Source organism: Scylla paramamosain, chromosome 2, assembly GCF_035594125.1.
Source record: "Scylla paramamosain isolate STU-SP2022 chromosome 2, ASM3559412v1, whole genome shotgun sequence".
NCBI classification, from domain to species: Eukaryota; Metazoa; Arthropoda; class Malacostraca; order Decapoda; family Portunidae; genus Scylla; species Scylla paramamosain.
Window position 1 is genome coordinate 18,876,698 of NC_087152.1, and position 18,486 is coordinate 18,895,183.

The 18,486-nt window shown below is 37.6% G+C and overlaps 1 protein-coding gene across 4 annotated transcripts in view; it reads right to left on the reverse strand.

Moving 5' to 3' along the window:
• Nucleotides 1–14,290: 14,290 nt before the first annotated feature.
• Nucleotides 14,291–18,486, reverse strand: part of LOC135111518 (F-actin-capping protein subunit alpha-like) — a 67,280-nt gene continuing 63,084 nt past the window's right edge. For all 4 annotated transcript variants that reach the window (XM_064024901.1, XM_064024911.1, XM_064024890.1 and 1 more), the window contains one exon: nt 14,291–16,071. In XM_064024901.1, coding sequence (XP_063880971.1) covers nt 15,868–16,071 — 204 coding nt within the window. In that variant the 3' untranslated portion in view covers nt 14,291–15,867. The remainder of the gene's footprint in view (nt 16,072–18,486) is intronic.

An 18,486-nucleotide genomic window follows, 5' to 3' on the forward strand; every position in this document is an offset into this window, starting at 1 on the left:
CAGACATGTGAAGCATACTTCATACATGGACGGATAAGGCCCTTGTAGAGAGTTAGCAGCTGGGGGCGGTGAGAAAAACTGGCGGAGACGTCTCAGAACACCTAACTTCATAGAAGCTGTTTTAGCTAGAGATATGTGAAGTTTCCAGTTCAGATTATAAGTAAAGGACAGACCGAGGATGTTCAGTGTAGAAGAGGGGAACAGTTGAGCGTCATTGAAGAAGAGGGGATAGTTGTCTGGAAGGTTGTGTCGAGTTGATAGATGGAGGAATTGAGTTTTTGAGGCATTGAACAATACCAAGTTTGCTCTGCCCCAATCAGAAATTTTAGAAAGATCAGAAGTCAGGCGTTCTGTGGCTTCCCTGCGTGATATATTTACCTCCTGAAGGGTTGGACGTCTATGAAAAGACGTGGAAAAGTGCAGGGTGGTATCATCAGCATAGGAGTGGATAGGACAAGAAGTTTGGTTTAGAAGATCATTAATGAATAATAAGAAGAGAGTGGGTGACAGGACAGAACCCTGAGGAACACCACTGTTAATAGATTTAGGAGAAGAACAGTGACCGTCTACCACAGCAGCAATAGAACGGTCAGAAAGGAAACTTGAGATGAAGTTACAGAGAGAAGGATAGAAACCGTAGGAGGGTAGTTTGGAAATCAAAGCTTTGTGCCAGACTCTATCAAAGGCTTTTGATATGTCCAAGGCAACAGCAAAAGTTTTGCCAAAGTCTCTAAAAGAGGATGACCAAGACTCAGTAAGGAAAGCCAGAAGATCACCAGTAGAGCGGCCTTGACGGAACCCATACTGGCGATCAGATAGAAGGTTGTGAAGTGATAGATGTTTAAGAATCTTCCTGTTGAGGATAGATTCAAAAACTTTAGATAGGCAGGAAATTAAAGCAATAGGATGGTAGTTTGAGGGATTAGAGCTGTCACCCTTTTTAGGAACAGGTTGAATGTAGGCAAACTTCCAGCAAGAAGGAAAGGTGGATGTTGACAGACAGAGCTGAAAGAGTTTGACTAGGCAAGGTGCAAGCACAGAGGCACAGTTTCGGAGAACAATAGGAGGGACCCCATCAGGTCCATAAGCCTTCCGAGGGTTTAGGCCAGCGAGGGCATGGAAAACATCATTGCGAAGAATTTTAATACGTGGCATCAAGTAGTCAGAGGGTGGAGGAGAGGGAGGAACAAGCCCAGAATCGTCCAAGGTAGAGTTTTTAGCAAAGGTTTGAGCAAAGAGTTCAGCTTTAGAAATAGATGTGATAGCAGTGGTGCCATCTGGTTGAGGTAGAGGAGGGAAAGAAGAAGAAGCAAAGTTATTGGAGATATTTTTGGCTAGATGCCAGAAATCACGAGGGGAGTTAGATCTTGAAAGGTTTTGACATTTTCTGTTAATGAAGGAGTTTTTGGCTAGTTGGAGAACAGACTTGGCATGGTTCCGGGCAGAAATATAAAGTGCATGAGATTCTGGTGATGGAAGGCTTAAGTACCTCTTGTGGGCCACCTCTCTATCATGTATAGCACGAGAACAAGCTGTTAAACCAAGGTTTAGAAGGTTTAGGACGAGAAAAAGAGTGAGGAATGTATGCCTCCATGCCAGACACTATCACCTCTGTTATGCGCTCAGCACACAAAGACGGGTCTCTGACATGGAAGCAGTAGTCATTCCAAGGAAAATCAGCAAAATACCTCCTCAGGTCCCCCCAATTAGCAGAGGCAAAATGCCAGAGGCACCTTCGCTTAGGGGGATCCTGAGGAGGTTGACAGATTGAGTTGAAAGAGTTTGACTAGGAAAGGTGCAAGGACAAAGGCACAGTCTCAGAGAACAATATGAGGGACCTTAGCAGGTCCATAAGCCTTCCAAGGGTTTAGGCCAGTAAGGGCATGGAAAACATCATTGTGAAGAATTTTAATAGATAGCATGAAGTAGTCAGAGGGTGGAGGAGAGGAAGGTACAAGCCCTGAATCATCCAAAGAAACATTTTTAGCAAAGATTTGAGCAAAGAGTTCAGCTTTAGAGATAGATGTGATAGCAGTGGTGCCATCTGGTTGAAATAAAGGTGGGAAAGAAGAAGCAAAGTTATTAGAGATGTTTTTTGGCTAGGAGCCAGAAGTTACAATAGAGTTAGGTCTTGAAAGATTTTGACACTTTCTATTAATTGAAGGAGTTTTTGGCTAGTTGGACTTGGCATGGTTTTGGGCAGAAATATAAAGTGCATGAGATTATGGTGATGGAAGCTTTGCTCAAGTACTTTTTGCAGTCTACTTCTTTATCATGTATAGCATGAGAACCAAACCTTCCAAATCAAGGTTTGGAAGGTTTAGGTCGAGAAAAAGAGTGAAGAATGTATGCTTCCATGCTAGGCACTATCACCTCTGTTATGCATTCAGCACACAGAGACAAGTCTCTGACACAGAAGCAGTAGTCATTCTAAGGAAAATCAACAAAATACCTCCTCAGGTCCCCCAAACTAGCAGAGGCAAAACATCAGAGGTACCTCCACTTAAAGGGGATCCTGAGGAGGGATTGGAGTGATAGGACAAGATACAAATATGAGACTGTAATTGGAGGAGCCCAAAGGAGAAGATAAGGTAACAGCATAACCAGAAGAATTAGAGGTTAGGAAAAGGTCAAGAATGTTGGGTGTATCTCCAAGACAATCAGGAATATGAGTAGGGTGTTGCACCAGTTGCTAAGTTGTGTAGGATAGCAAAGTTGAAGGTTAGTTCACCAGGATGGTCAGTGAAGGGAGAGGAAAGCTAAAGCTGGTGGTGAACATTAAAGTCTCCAAGAATGGAGATCCCTGCAAAAGGGAAGAGAGAATGTGCTCCACTATGGAAGTTAAGTAGTCAAAGAATTTCTTATAGTTAGAGGAGTTTGGTGAGAGGTATACAGCACATATGAATTTAGTTTGAGAGTCACTGTAGTCGTAGCCAGATGATGGAAAACTTGGAAGATTCAAGAGTGTGGGCATGACAGCTGGTTAAGTCATTGCACACATAGATACAGCATCCAGCTTTGGTTTGAAAATGAAGATAAAGTAGGAGGGAACAGAGAAGGGGCTACTATCAGTTGCCTCAGACACCTGTGTTTCAGTGAGGAAAAGATGAGGAGGTTTAGTAAAGGAGAGGTGGTGTTCTACAGACTGAAAATTAGATCTAAGACTGTGAATGTTGCAGAAGTTAATGAAGAAAAAGTTGTGGTGGGTGTCAAGACATTTAGGGTCGATACCAGAAGAGCAGCCCGACCTGAGGACATTTGTGGTCCCCTCCCCAGATGGGAACTCTGAAGCTGGTGTCATGATAATTTTTAATTTTGAGAGAAGGGTATGTATGTAATTAGGTGCTTGTAGTTTTGTGTGGGAGAATAGAGTTGTCTTTAGAGGGCAGGTAGTGACTGCCCCCTTGTGTTGCGAGACACAAAGGGAAATGTCCAGGGAGGTCACAGCTAGGTTTAATGATAGGTTCACAGCACCCCCTGATCCAGTGCTTTAGACCTCAACAGGAGTAATTATTGTTTTGGCATAGGCAATGTGCAAGCACAGAGGCACAGTTTTAGAGAACAATAGGAGGAACCCCATGAGGTCCATGAGCCTTCCAAGGGTTAAGGCCAGTGAGGATATGGAAAATATCACTGCAAAGGATATTAATGGGTAGCATGAAGTAGTTGGAGGGTGGAATAAAGGGAGGAACAAGCCCTGAATCATCCAAGGTAGAGTTTTTTGTAAAAGGTTTGAGTGAAGAGTTCAGATGAGATAGCAGTGGTGCCATCAGATTGAAATAAAGGAGGAAAAGATGAAGAAGCAAAGTTATTGAGATGTTTTTGGTTAGGTCCTGGAAATTACAACAGGAATTAGATCTTGAAAGATTTTGACACTTTCTATTAATGAAGTAGTTTTTGGCTAGTTGGAGAACAGACTTGGTATGATTCCAGGCAGAAATTTTTTATAAAGTGCATAAGATTCAGTGATGGAAGGCTCAAGTACATTTTGTAGGCCACCTTTTTATCATGTATATCATGAAAACAGGCTGTGTTAAAGCAAGGTTTGGAAGGTTTAGGGTGAGAAAGAGTGAGGAATGTACACTTTCATGCCAGAAGTTATCTTTGTTATGTGCTCAGCACAGAGAGACAAGTCTCTGACACAGAAGCAGTAGTCATTTCAAAGAAAATCATAACTCATACATATTGAAATACATTACTGAATGAAACCAAAATACTGAGACAATGCTCCATATGAGCAACTGTGAATAATGTGCATCTTGAAGACAAGTACATCAATTATTGCAGCTGATTCCCAACTATATCACATTTTTTTTTTTTTCTGATGGGAAAATAATAATGGTTTCTATGAAAATTCTGATTTCAACTTCTTTTGGATGAGAACAACCCTGTAAGTCCATGAATAATTTGTGATTTTTTTGCAACAACTGAATAGCTATTCCTTTTCTTTTGGCATATGTAGTGAAGGGCTAAGTATGAAATATATTTTAAATATGCAAATTCTGTTGGAATTTGCTTGGATGAGTATTGCCTTTATATTTATATAGTCATCACTTGTTAAACATGGCTTTACACACATTGCTGCCAACCACAAATAATAAGGAAATAAAAGGCAACCTACCAGTGTTCATTGCTTTTTCTTTATTTTTTAATTAATTGATGAATAAAATATTTGTAACCATATACTGTTGATGCAGTTTTTCTGTACTAAAACAAGGTTTCGGGAGCTCAGGGGTACTTTTAAAGGAGAAGGGCTAATTTTTCATATCCATGAGTATGTCTATTACCAAATCCCCATGGATAATGAAAGGTGATTGCATATATACATATTATTTTGCATAAGGTGGATATTCCCTAATTATTATTAACTATTTATTTATTAAATTTTCCCTATTTCTGAGGGGCTTGTAAAGTCATGCCTGTACTGGGTACGATAAGAGTTAAATTTCAATCTCTTCCGGATGGGAACAGAGCCCAGAAGGTCCATGATTTTTTTTTTATCTGGGTTTCCTAGTCTATCAAGGCTAGGATGATGCTTCCAAACAAAGAACTTTGGATTTGGGATTTGAGAACCATTACTCTGAGTGATGCCCTTCCTACCCTTAGACCATGGCCAGGATTCAAATCTATGTGCATGAAGGCCCCTCAGCCCCCAAAGTCCACATGATCCCAGTGTACAATGAATGATTTGTGAAATTTTCTGCATCAACTAATTTCTTTTCTTCTTTTTCTTCTTCATATGTGGTGTAGGGCTGAGTGTGGAATATGTATTAAATATGTATGTTCTGTTGGAATTTGGATGACTGTTACCTTTATATTCACACACACACACACACACACACACACACATTATATATATATATATATATATATATATATATATATATATATATATATATATATATATATATATATATATATATATATATATATATATATATATATATATATTGTGTAGGGTGGATATTCCCTAATTACTATTAACTATTTATTAATTTTTTTCCATTCCTGGGAGTAGGAATAAGTAAAGTCATGCCTGTACTGGGTATGATGAGAGTTAACTAAAGTCTGAAATATTACACTCAGCAATTTTTAAAATTTTGGAAGAATATTTTTGCACATTATTTATGCAGATATGTATTTTATCAATTTATCAAGAATAAAAATGAGAACACTAGCAAAATCTTATACCTTTCAAATCATCCCGTTTTCTGTAAGACTTTTCAAGAGAATGGATGTAGAGCATGGCCTAGGAACAATTAACCAGCAGTGCTCACTCTTACTCGTATTTGTTGATATTCTTCTCTCAAAACCTAATACAGTAACTGATAAATTGCCAGCAGATCAGAGGAATGCAGTAACACACTGTTGACTCCTCACAACTACTATAGTTGGCATCACTCTTGTCTTGGCACTGGATCCATCTCCCCATCTGTATCTGGTATATTTTCCTAATATCTCTTTAGCTAGTTTATTCTTTGTAACTTTTTACTTTCTATTAGGATTTTACCATACACCTTACTATGTATGCTCTTCAAACTCATTTTTTCTGTAACTACTACATACAGATTATGGATGGTAGCTCTATTCTTGTGCACTCATTTTATCTGCATTCGCAATTATATCCACTGTACTGAAATCCAGTGATTAACGGATGCACATCAGACAACCACTTTCATAGTTTTGTTGATGCAGGAAATGTTATTAGTAAATCTTTTTGACTGTCTTTACTTACCTTTTTGCTGCAGGTAACATTGTTCCTGACAATTAGACCTCAACTTCTTTATAGGACATTTCCATTGACCATGTCTTCTTTGCTTTGCCAATTTGACTATCCCTTGCCACAACAATATATCAGTTCTTATATGGCATAATAGGAACTCTCAAAAATAAACTTTCATCATTTACTACCACAATGATATTCATATTCCTCACCAAGTTAATAAACTGATGTTTTTAGAATAACAAGTTAAATAATGACTCAAGTCTGGCAGCTTGAGGCTGCCTTATTTTACCTACTGTTGCAACTTCTATCCCTATACCTGAATTTTTACAGAACATATGCCTGCAGTCTTAATAGCTCTTTAATGCTGTCACCACTGTAGATGGGTAGCTATATAATGGTTCCCAGAGTCCATTGTACAATGCCCCCCTCTTGAGAATCAATAACTCACCCTATAAATAAGTATTCACATGGTTATGTTGAAGAAACAGCCATACAAGTAATTTTTGTTGAGCATGTAGATAATGTGACTGTGCATGTTGTACTCCAACATCCTTCCATTTATTTGCTGTGAAGCCCATGTTGTGAAACAAACGGGAAGCTGCTGTGGCAACCACCAAGATGGTGGAGATAAACCAAAACATGGACATGCACCCACACCCATGGACATCAGAGGGAGAAAGCCTTCTGGCAGTCCACACTCACCTCACTCCTCGCTGCCCCATGTCTTCTGGTGTACAGCCGTACTGCATGATGATTGCTTGATCCCCCTGACCATGGAGCAGTTTTCAGTTCAGTGCCCCAGTTTGGGTGATCTATTGGAGCAGGCCCTTTCCCGATATTGGAATTTCTCTTTCCAACATTAGGAAAGGTGGTAATCCCTGGGATATCATGGTAAATAGTACCTTAGTTCATGTTGTGGAATCTTAATGGCTTTGAGAGCCCCCACCAATTTTAGCTACATAAAAGCTTCTTCACATACAGTATACTAGTTCTTTACCAAAATTAAAATGTCTAATCCCACAGTTGGCACTGAACACCTTTTTATATAATAGCTAAAGTTTTACTTTTATGCTTTTAAGACTTACACTACTTAAAAAAATTCAATATATATATATATATATATATATATATATATATATATATATTCCCTCTAATGAAATACCTAAATATTATCCTACCACCAGTACCTTCTTTCCTTGTGGATTTCTCTTTCCTGTTCCATCCTCTATGTTTCATATTTGCAGAGAATTAGGCCAAAATAATCATGATTTCATACTCCTTCTACATTCTATGCATTCTTTCTTCCTGTCCTATTTATGCTTTGCAACATTTATCTGACTGATCTCTACATTTGTTGCCTTCAGTTTTGTTTGCTAAGTATTCCCACTCAGTTTTCCAACTACTGCCTTTCTGCCAACTTCTTGCTTTACAATTTTATTTTTTGACATTCTTTTTGGAATAACCAAATATTACTGACCATTGCATTACATTCCTCAAAATTTGGTCACCTTTTGCTTCTATGTAATCCTTCCTTTCCTACTGTTTCACTGTTAATCTGACTTATTAAATATGGTTTCAGTCAATTAAGCTTGTTACATCTCTTTCCAGACAGTCCCAGTTATATGATTAATAATTTTTTAATGTTAGTTCTCTGCAGCTCCTCTTCTCCATGCATACTTATAGATCACCTTACATTTAGGATAGTTGCACGCTAAACACAATGCCCTCTGAGTGCATCGAATAATTATCACAGTTTATATTTCATCCAGCCACTTTCTATTTACTAGCTACAATACTTTATCCATAACTTTATCACTTACTTTCCACTTAAATCCATCCCCTTCCTTTCACTCTAAAATTTTCATAGGTGTTAATTAATCTCTCATAATGTTTCTCCTTCATTACTTCTAATTTATATCACAGATAGGATCAACTTTGGGATAAGTGAATGTGGCAAAAAATGGCTGCATGAGAGAAGAAACATTATATCAGCATGAGATATCACTTTGATCACTGATATCCTGAGACAAATGTTGTTACACTTTCTTTTACGAGTAACACATAACACAATTAAACTTGCAATTAGAAATACAAAGAATAGCATGAAAGATGATGCCAGTTTGAAAAAAAATCTAATATATGAGGAAAGATTTATGAAGAGAATAATTGGTATGGAGATAGAAAAATAATAGCCAGGCTAATGAGTGGCAAAACTGTGTACAGGCATAACTGAAAATGTTAAGGTACAGAGGTGACATAATAGTAGAATGGATACCTATTTCTGGTATGGAGACATGGAGAATAGATGAATAGATGAACAGAGGAAGGCATTTATTGAACCTCTAAAGGAAAAAAGCTTGGAGGAATGAGTGAAATATTTCTAGATTAATTAATTTGCTTAGCAACTGAAAGGTGATGGGTCTTGAGAGAATTGAAATAAATGTGTATGATTTTAGGATACAGTCAAGTCACCACTAAGTGTAATATTTTAACATGAATTGAATCTAACACAGGGAGGGTTGATTTGCTTCCAAGTCATACTCTTATGTCGGGATTTTGAAACCTAACGTGGGGATGGGCTGCAACAAGCTGCAGAGAAGCCTGTAACATGAAGCAGGGGAGTACTAATGTCAGGGAAACGAGTGCACTGCTGCTGCCACCTAACAGGATACTAGTTTAGTGAAGAGAAGGGTGGGCTGCAGCCACTGCTGTTGCTTTCACCAGACACAGTGATATAAGTCTAGTAAGGAAAAGGACAGGCTACAGCCACCATACATGGTGATGCAAGTTTTGTGATAAGGACTGGCTGCAACTGCTGCCACTGCCACCACCAGTGCTCAGTAATATAAGTTTAGTGAAAAGGCCTGGCTGCAGCAGCCGCTGCCATCCACAAAGATATCAAGTGAGAATTCATTAGCTGTGGTGTGAAAACAATGGTTCAGTATGTTTTCTTACTGATTGTTACAGTACTGCATAATTTTCATTCTTTATCCTTTTAATGCTTTATGAACTCATGTATTTATTACTTTCAGTTATATCCATAAAGAAAGTTGAGTGTTATAGGTTGATTGGAAATATTCTATTTCAATTTTTAAGGGGCCTGTCTCAGCCATGTCAGAACAAGTCACTTTCTGCCATTGCTGTTATTAAAACTAATATGAATTGTGTCTACCATGACTCAATAGCAGAACTGAGCCTGTGTGTTAGCATTAAGTGAGAGTGAGAGTGTTAGTAATGGGAAGATGCCAAATGGTTATGGAAGGGGAGATGAAAAAGGAGTTTAAATACCACGGAACAGTGTTACTTATGCATGGTGAGATAAATGAAGAAATAAAGAGAGAACACTGTCAAAGGTAAGTCATGGGATCACCTGCAAGGATTACGAACAGGAGAAATGTATCTGCAGATGTAGAGAGGTTTAAGGAATACTCCTGCCAACAATGACCTATGGATCAGAAATTGAGACATAGATAAGGCAAAACTGTTGAATGTGTGGAAATGAATGATCTGAGACAGACATATTTAGTGACAAGATGGGAGGGTGTGATCAATTAAGGTGTGTATTAGAGATTCAGTATGAACATCTGTGTAAATAGGTGAAGTGTGTAGTAGAGGAATGGGTGAAAAGAAATATGTTCAGATGGCATGGCCATTATGAAGAGGATAAAGAGTGAAAAATCTTTAAAGAAAGTGTATGTGAGTGAAAGTTGGGGCCCTTATATGAGATGGCCACTTGGAAGGTGAAAAGATAAGGTAAAGGAGCACATGTATAAAACAGATAGTAGTAAAAGTGACAGGCTTAATCTGAACAGCTCTACTGTCGCCTACAGTGGATTTGTCCATTGAGGGTTCACTGACAGCTATATCCGACACCAACTTCTCCCTTTATTTACGTAGCTTGTATGGTAGTTAAGGGTTTCCAAGTTGGACATGTGGTATAGATATTTGAGAGAGAGAGAGAGAGAGAGAGAGAGAGAGAGAGAGAGAGAGAGAGAGAGAGAGAGAGAGAGAGAGAGAGAGAGAGAGAGAGAGAGAGAGTGTGTGTGTGTATTTACCTAGTTGTATAATACTGGGTTCAAGCAGGGCTCATAGTATCCTGTCTCCATATCTATATTTATCCAGAATTTCCTTAAATTTATGCACGTTTGGTGCTGTAACAACCTCCTCATTTAGACCATTCCAGATATCCACAGTTCTATGTGGAAAACTGTACTTCTTGGTGTCCCTCAAACACTGACTCTTTCTAATCTTCTTTGAGTGCCCTCTCGTCTGTCCAGGTTCATCTTTTTCCAGCAACACCTGATCCTGTTTGTCAATCTTCTCAATGCAGTTAACTATTTTATACATCATTATTAGATCTCCTCTTTTTCTTCTAACTTGCAAAGTTGGCAGTCCCGTTTCCTTCAACCTCTCTTCATCCATTAGGTCTTTCAGCTCCGGTACCATCCTTGTAGCTGCCCTCTGAATTCTTTCCAACTTTTTTATGTCTTTCTTCATACGTGGAGACCACACCACTGCTGCATCTTCCAGACTGGGACATAGCATAGTGGCTATAATTTTTTCATCATGGTCTTATCCATGTGATGAAATGCCACCCTAATATTTGTTAACATCCTGTATGTCGAGCCAATTATCTCATATGGTGTTCTGGGATCAGGGTATCTTGAAAAACCACTCCTAGGTCTTTTTCCTCCTTGCTCCTCATTATTACTTCCTCTCCCATCTTATAGTCCCATGCAGGTCTTCTTTTACTCTTTCCCAATTCCATCACATGGCATTTCTTAGCATTGAATTCCAATTTTCACTTCTTGCTCCACCCATAAATCTTGTGAATATCTCTTTGCAACTCTATACAATCAACATGGCTCTTTATTACTCTTAACAATTTTACTTCATCAGCAAACAGATTAACAGGTCAAACCCTCCTGCATATCACTGATGTATATTTGGAACATAATGGGTGCTAACACTGATCTCTGTGGTACTCTGCTTGTTACATTACTCCAACTTGAACAGGTGTCCCTGATCACAGTTTTCGTTTCTCTATCCTTTTAGTCTCTCATCCATTTTAGCATTGTCCCTCTCAGTCCTCCTATATGTTCCATCTTGTATCTTGTGTGTGTGTGTGTGTGTGTGTGTGTGTGTGTGTGTGTGTGTGTGTGTATGTGTCATGTGACTCATGCTACACCCAACTACAGCCATAGTGAACTTGGCACACAAAACAGCAGGAAGGTGAAAGCAACACGAGCATATATTCCTCACTTCACCCCAGCTAAAAAAGTTGTACTTGATGGGTGCATGTAGAGCTGCACAATTAAAAGGTAAAATGAACAATTTTGGCCAAAAAATGAGAAATAGCAATTCACCCACTCTGCCCACTCACTACAGTGACAGAATCCTTGTCAGTAGTCAGGAATATTTATACCATGTCTGACTGTTGCCACTCCACTCTTTCTGCCCTAGAGACTGAATATGCTTCTGGACTCAAATCATGAGTTCAGTGAGTCTGAGTCATCTGGGGATGAGTATGAGCCAACTCAGGATGAACTGGCTGAGGTTGAAACCCCCATCATGTCCATGGTAATGATGGCAGCCACACATGATTATCCTAGTGGCTTGGTGGAATTACAGTCATCACACTGCACTACATATTGTATAAATTTATACATAGAAATAGTATAGACAATCATACAGCTAACAAACAACATTAATGCAAGAATAATACATTGTCAGAGTGATGTGCAAGACTAAAGTCCATTTAGGGAAAGAATCTCAGCAAGACTGTTAAAGTTGGCAGCCCTCCTAACCACTTGTCCAGTCTTTCAACCTCCCTTGAAATATTTGTATTTCCTCATTTAACTCAACAAGTACACAAGTTAGGCAAATTTTGTTTACATCCACAGATGAAGCAGCATTTGTTCAACTATATCACTGTTTTCAACCTTGATTGGGTAAAAAATAAAGTAATTATGGTGAGTATAAGTTAAAGAAACAAATTTTACTGTTTATAAACCACTTTATTTATAATCATTATGGTTAGCCATTGTAAGATTATACTTAAAATAAAGCATGTCTCCATAGACATCAAATACTTCTCAATATGATGCTTTTAAATTTTGCATGAAAAGTTATATAAAGGAGAAAATTAAAGATTACTATGAGTATCTTGCATCTTCAAGTAGGTGTTTCCCTTCCTCTCCTTCCGTCCCTTACGTCATCCCTCCCCACTCACCCACAAACCCTGCTACCTCTACCACCATCCTATCATTCCTCTCTCCCTCCCCACCCACCCTGGGTGTCACAGTTGATGATTAATAATATGTGAATATACCGTTTACTTTTTTGCATCTTGCTAAGCATATAGTTCCAACACCTCAAATTCACATTCTCTTTAAATCTTTGAGAACAATAGTATCAACACAAGTGTTAGGAAAGGTAATGCTTTGGTCACATGTTAAAATCTCTAGCTGAAAACATTTACCATGATTAAACCCACCAAATGAAAGGTGCATATGGTGGGTGCACTTTTGGCAGACACCTATCATAGTCATTGTCATGGTAGATCTATGTTTTCCCTCCTACCACTCTTTCAATGTACAGTGACTGACATGTTAACAATGATGAATTCATGATCCATTTAGTCATCAATAATGACGTGCCAGGAAGGAAGGAATAGAAGGAGAAAGAGGGAGGGAAACACCCACCTCCTTCCTACTCTGCTTCCTGATTCAAGGTGACATACAAGATACTCATAGAAATCTTTAATTTTCTCTTTTATATAACTTTTCATTCAAAATCTAAAAGCACCATTATATTCAGGAGTATTTTGTCTATTATTTTAAGCATAACCTCACAATGGCTGAACATAATGATTATAAGTAAAACAGTGTATAAACAGTAAAGTTTGATTTTTAACTTATATTCACCATAATTACTTTGTTTTTTAGCCTATTGAGGTTGGAAACTATGACATAGTTGAACAGACACTGTTTCATCTATGGATGTAAACAAAATCTGCTAAACTAATTGCTGAGCTAAGAGAAGAAATATAAGTATTTCTAAAGGGAGGATGAGTTTCTTTCAAACTCAGTGGGCCAGTGGGCAGCAAGGCCACTGAACACAGAGGTCTTGCTGAGAATCTTTTTCTGAACAGACTATAGGGATGTTGGTGGTCAGGCTGGAGGACACACCATAGCACGCTCTAAGAGGCAAAAATAAGCTGAGATGAGTGCTATCATATTTTTTCCCTTTAGCTTTTGATAATTTCAAATTGATTTATGCAATAAAAATAAATTGATTAGGGCTTGAGATTGAGATGAAAAGCTCCAAATAGCACAAGGCTGTACATGTTAAATGAGGAAAAATAGAAGTGTTTCATCAAGAAGTAGAAGGTCCTTTGGTGTGGCCAGCTTCTTAAGAGTGCTCCCACAAGAAATGAAGCATCAAAGAAAGACAGATAAAAATTAATTGAAATATTATCATATGGAGAGGAAACTGGAGGAGCATTAACCAAAAAAACATAAATCAATGAATAAATGGAAAAATTAAGTAAAAAGACCTGCAAAGATAAAGTGGCTAGACATTTAAGTGGATACAAGGAAAGTTGAGAATAGGAAGATACTTGAATAATGTAAAAAGTAGCACCCTCTGTAGATTTATATGTACATATCTGGATGGATCAGACAAGATGACAGAAATGAGAAAAACGTGGGTAAATATGTGCACACACACATGCATGCGTGCATGCATGCACACACGCACACATGCACACACACACACACACACACACACACTCAATATGAGAGAGAGAGAGAGAGAGAGAGAGAGAGAGAGAGAGAGAGAGAGAGAGAGAGAGAGAGAGAGAGAGAGAGAGAGAGAGAGAGAGAGAGAGAGAGAGAGAGAGAGAGAGAGAGAGAGAGAGAGTCTTGTTGCTATGCTATAATTATAAATTATTATTGATAATAAGCAAAGGATTCTGTTACTAGAATAAAAAAAAATCCAGTTCTATAAAAAAGATAACCCTTCCAAAGTATCATATAATACCAAGGAAACTTTAAACCAATGTAACCTTCAAAAATTATAATCACTAGAAAAGGATCCAACCAGGAACAACATTTTGTATACTTTAGAGAATATAACTGCTCCTACACAAGTGATAAAACAAAAAAATTCAAAAAGCAAGAAGAGCATCCTCCAATCAATGAAAGCAGCTGCATTATAGGAATATATTCAGATCAGCTCAGCCATTTCAAACCTACAGGTAATGTCATAATAAGAAAATAAATTAAATTCTTTTATGATGATCTATGAATTCTGAAATTACTATATTTGAAACTTTATTTCAAACAAATATTTACCATAGATGCTGATAGTTATTTACAAAAAATCACAGACTTTACTTACTCATTTACACCAAACAAAAAAAATATCATAATTTTAATATGTACTGATAAATTTTGATATGATGAGGAGAGGAACATTTTGTGAGACAAAAGAATAGTGAGAAACTACTATTGCTGAATGTGGTACAAGTACAAAGAATTCCTCAACACTCACTGCTGTTCTGCCCCACTCCAAAGAAAAGAAAAGAAAAAAAAATAAATAAATTGCAACAATATATTTTCTTTCTAGGTTTGTTTGTGCAGAGCTCACCTTGCTTCATCCATAATGTGCAAAGGACAATTGAAATGCCCTCACATTGGGCTACCTGATAATATATTTTTGGCCTGTAATGCACTTGGCAAAACAGGAACTTCTTGCAAAATCACTTCTTAAACATTAAGTGTAAATGATTAGATAAATATGTACTATATAATCAACACCATCAAGCAGTTAGCAAGCAGGCCATCTCTAGGAACCGACATCGTCCCTAAGACCTCCCCTCAGCGAGGTATCACAGGCGTCTGGGTAGTAGTGACGGCATGGACCATCTTGCAAAATGCAGCTTCTTTTCAGAAATATGATGTTGGCAGCAGAAACTCACATTCCTAATAGACTCTACTACTCTTTCATGTAAAGTCTATAAAATGAGCCTGTTGCCTGTTGCACTTGATGCTTGTGTAAACAATCAAAAACAAAGCACGGGAAGACTTGATCAAAGGTGGAACACTGACCACACAAACTTTTGAAGGATATAAATTTGTAAAAATTGGATTAATCCCCCAAAGGAAGATCTGCCTTACTCATTTGGCTTTGTTTTCTAAACATTTCATGGAGCTCAGTGTTTCACTCCCAATAGAAAGGGTACCCTTGCTGTGTGTTTCTGATAGCCTACACAACAGTTCAACAAGATGTAGTTTTAGCTTCAGTAACAGTGCTCAACTGGCATGGTTCACTCCACATAAGTCCAAAAGCAATATGTTTTCTTCTTTACCCAAACAAGTCAAACTGTTTTATTTTAAAAATCATGATGGGTTTAATCAACTATAACAAAGCAGATAAAATGGAAAACATAGATACTGATAAACTCCAAATATCAATAATATTAAGGGACAAAACAATAATTTGACTCTGAAGTATTCAACAACCAATACTAATCAGTAGGAATAATGACCGCCAAATGCACTGTTAAAACTATCCCTACAGCATCCCATAGAGACAGATGAATTATTTTAAATGTTCCATAGGACCACCAGTTACTATTATTGCTTTTTAAGCTCCTTACCCACGGAATATGAAACTATCTTATTCCAATCAATCTTGGTCCGTGTAACAGGAAGTTGGCGACGCAAGGCCTTGAAGGTAGTGTCGGACATAGTTTGGTAGTTTTCACTGATGGCTGTCTGATACTCATTCTCAGCAGCCTCAATGAAGTGTACCAATTCCTGGGCAGTTTCCTCTTCACCCTGAAGATGATTAAAAAATACTTTATGATCCACAAACTACCAAGACTAGTAAAGGTACTGGCATCTATAAAATAGTTTTTTCTCAAGGACAAAACATATTACAAGTGCTATCTCTCCTGATAATAAGTTGATAAAATTTCATTGAATAGAAACATTATTGTTCCTTTTCTTATTATCTGCATTACCCCCCCCCCATTATATATGAGGTTTTGAGCTTTGGTGAAATTTCCATCAGCAAGACTTTTCTGTCCCCAGGACACCAAAACAGCACACATGTATAATGAAAGTCAATATGATTAAAAAACTGCGTGAAAATATGATTGAAAGTATTTTCAATACTATTCTATGTATAATTCTACCACTTTTTAGTCTCCAATGACAGATGCACCAAATTGACACTGATTAAAGTTCTGAGACTTAAAAATGAGCACATGAGTAACAATTTTCATATCTACCATCACATAACATGCATCTTTATTTTATTTACCTTATTTTTTCTTTTACTTTGTTCAAAAATCATCATGGATATTTATACCACAAAGCTTATAGTATGGGGAAGGCTTACATCTTGTGCTGATCCGCATATCCACTTGCCAGAGTACTGTCTAAATTATCACAACATTAAATATACATTTCCATAAATCATTACACAGCAACATCAAACAGCTGTTCTAAATAATGCTTACATATCAACTGGAATATCAGAAAATTAATTCTTTTAAAAGTTGATTACTTATCTCACTCTGTGTCATAGACTGAATAACTTGGCACTCACATGACACACCTACTCAGATCTGCAGCTTCAACTAGTTCAATGGAGCAATTGACCATAAAAACAATAAAAGAAATGCAATGGGATTACTATACTTGTCATCTGCTGTCTTGTGTTCCCATTGTTTCTCAGAGCACCATACTTTCTCTATCATATATGATTTTCCTAATGATAATGAATATATCTGCATTAAGCATAGGGGATAGTGAAGACTGAATTATGAACTTGAGAGTGGGAAATATGGGAAATGGGAGGTGGATGGGTACAAGCTCATTAAACAAGTTTTCTAACAGATCTCCATATGTGTTATCATAAGTTATTTATATTTTGGGAGATGACATGTAAAGAAAACTGTAATTATATTTATGAAAGTATGCAATTATGGACAGCTGGTCATTAAAAAATCAGACCATCAAGTTAGCAGGTGACATGCCATGGAAAACAAACATTTGTGTGCCTCCTTTTCTACTACCTTTCCTCCCACACACATATGCAGATGAATCTACAGGGTTATGCACCAATATTCTCTCTCTCTCTCTCTCTCTCTCTCTCTCTCTCTCTCTCTCTCTCTCTCTCTCTCTCTCTCTCTCTCTCTCTCTCTCTCTCTCAAACACACACACACACACACACACACACACACACACACACACACACACAGACACACACACACACACACACAAACACACATGGTGGCAGTGGAGCTGACAGAACATGTTTTCTAGTGCTCTGCATATAGAAGAAAGGAATAACACAAATCACTCAAGGTGGAACATGATATGTTAAGAAGACACAGGAATACCTAGGTGGTAAATAAGCAGGGGAGAAATAGTACCATGAGTGTAGTTATACCATCTCTAGGAAAGTTTGGTTTAATTTGTTTACATTTTGGACAAACATGGCAGAAGGTGGGACCCCAAAAAAGAGGTTCATTTGAAGTTTTACTGGAGAAGAAAGAGAACAAAATTATAGACTGTAGTGTAGAAAAATTTTGTATATAGAAGAAATGATGGACAAGTTATTGGAGAGAATAATGACACTGGAGGCACACCAGGAGACAGGTAAGGAGCTGGTGACTATTACAGCAAAGTTGATTGAGATGGAAGATAAAAATGAGAAGTTAAAGATGGAAAATGAGTTTAAATAAACAAATAAAGGAAAAGTAGAAACTGTTCAGAAAGGAAATGAGGAAATGAAGGTAAGTGTAAAGGATGTGGAAATGAGGCAAAATAAGTGGTTAAATGAACGTAAATTTGAGGAAGAATTAATAAAGAAAATAATAAAACAAGAAAATGAGAAACAAAACCTCAGACAAAAAGTGGTAAATGTTATTAAAGAAGAAAAAAAATTCAGAGAGGAAAAGGAAAAGAACCTGTTGAATAAGTTACTGAAGAAAGTGATGGGTGAAGACAGCCAAGTAGTAAAGCAAGTGGATGAGTTCCATAGAACTGGGAAATATGAAGAAGAAAAAATGAGACTCATAAGAATAAGGTTTGCAACACAGGTACAAGCAGAAGAGGTAATTAATGAGTTTTGGAGGTTGTCTGGAGATGAAGAATATAAGAATGTATGGATAAACAGGGATATGGATGAGATTGAAAGGTTGAAGTAAAAGGGGCTGATAAATGAGACTAAACAAAAAAACA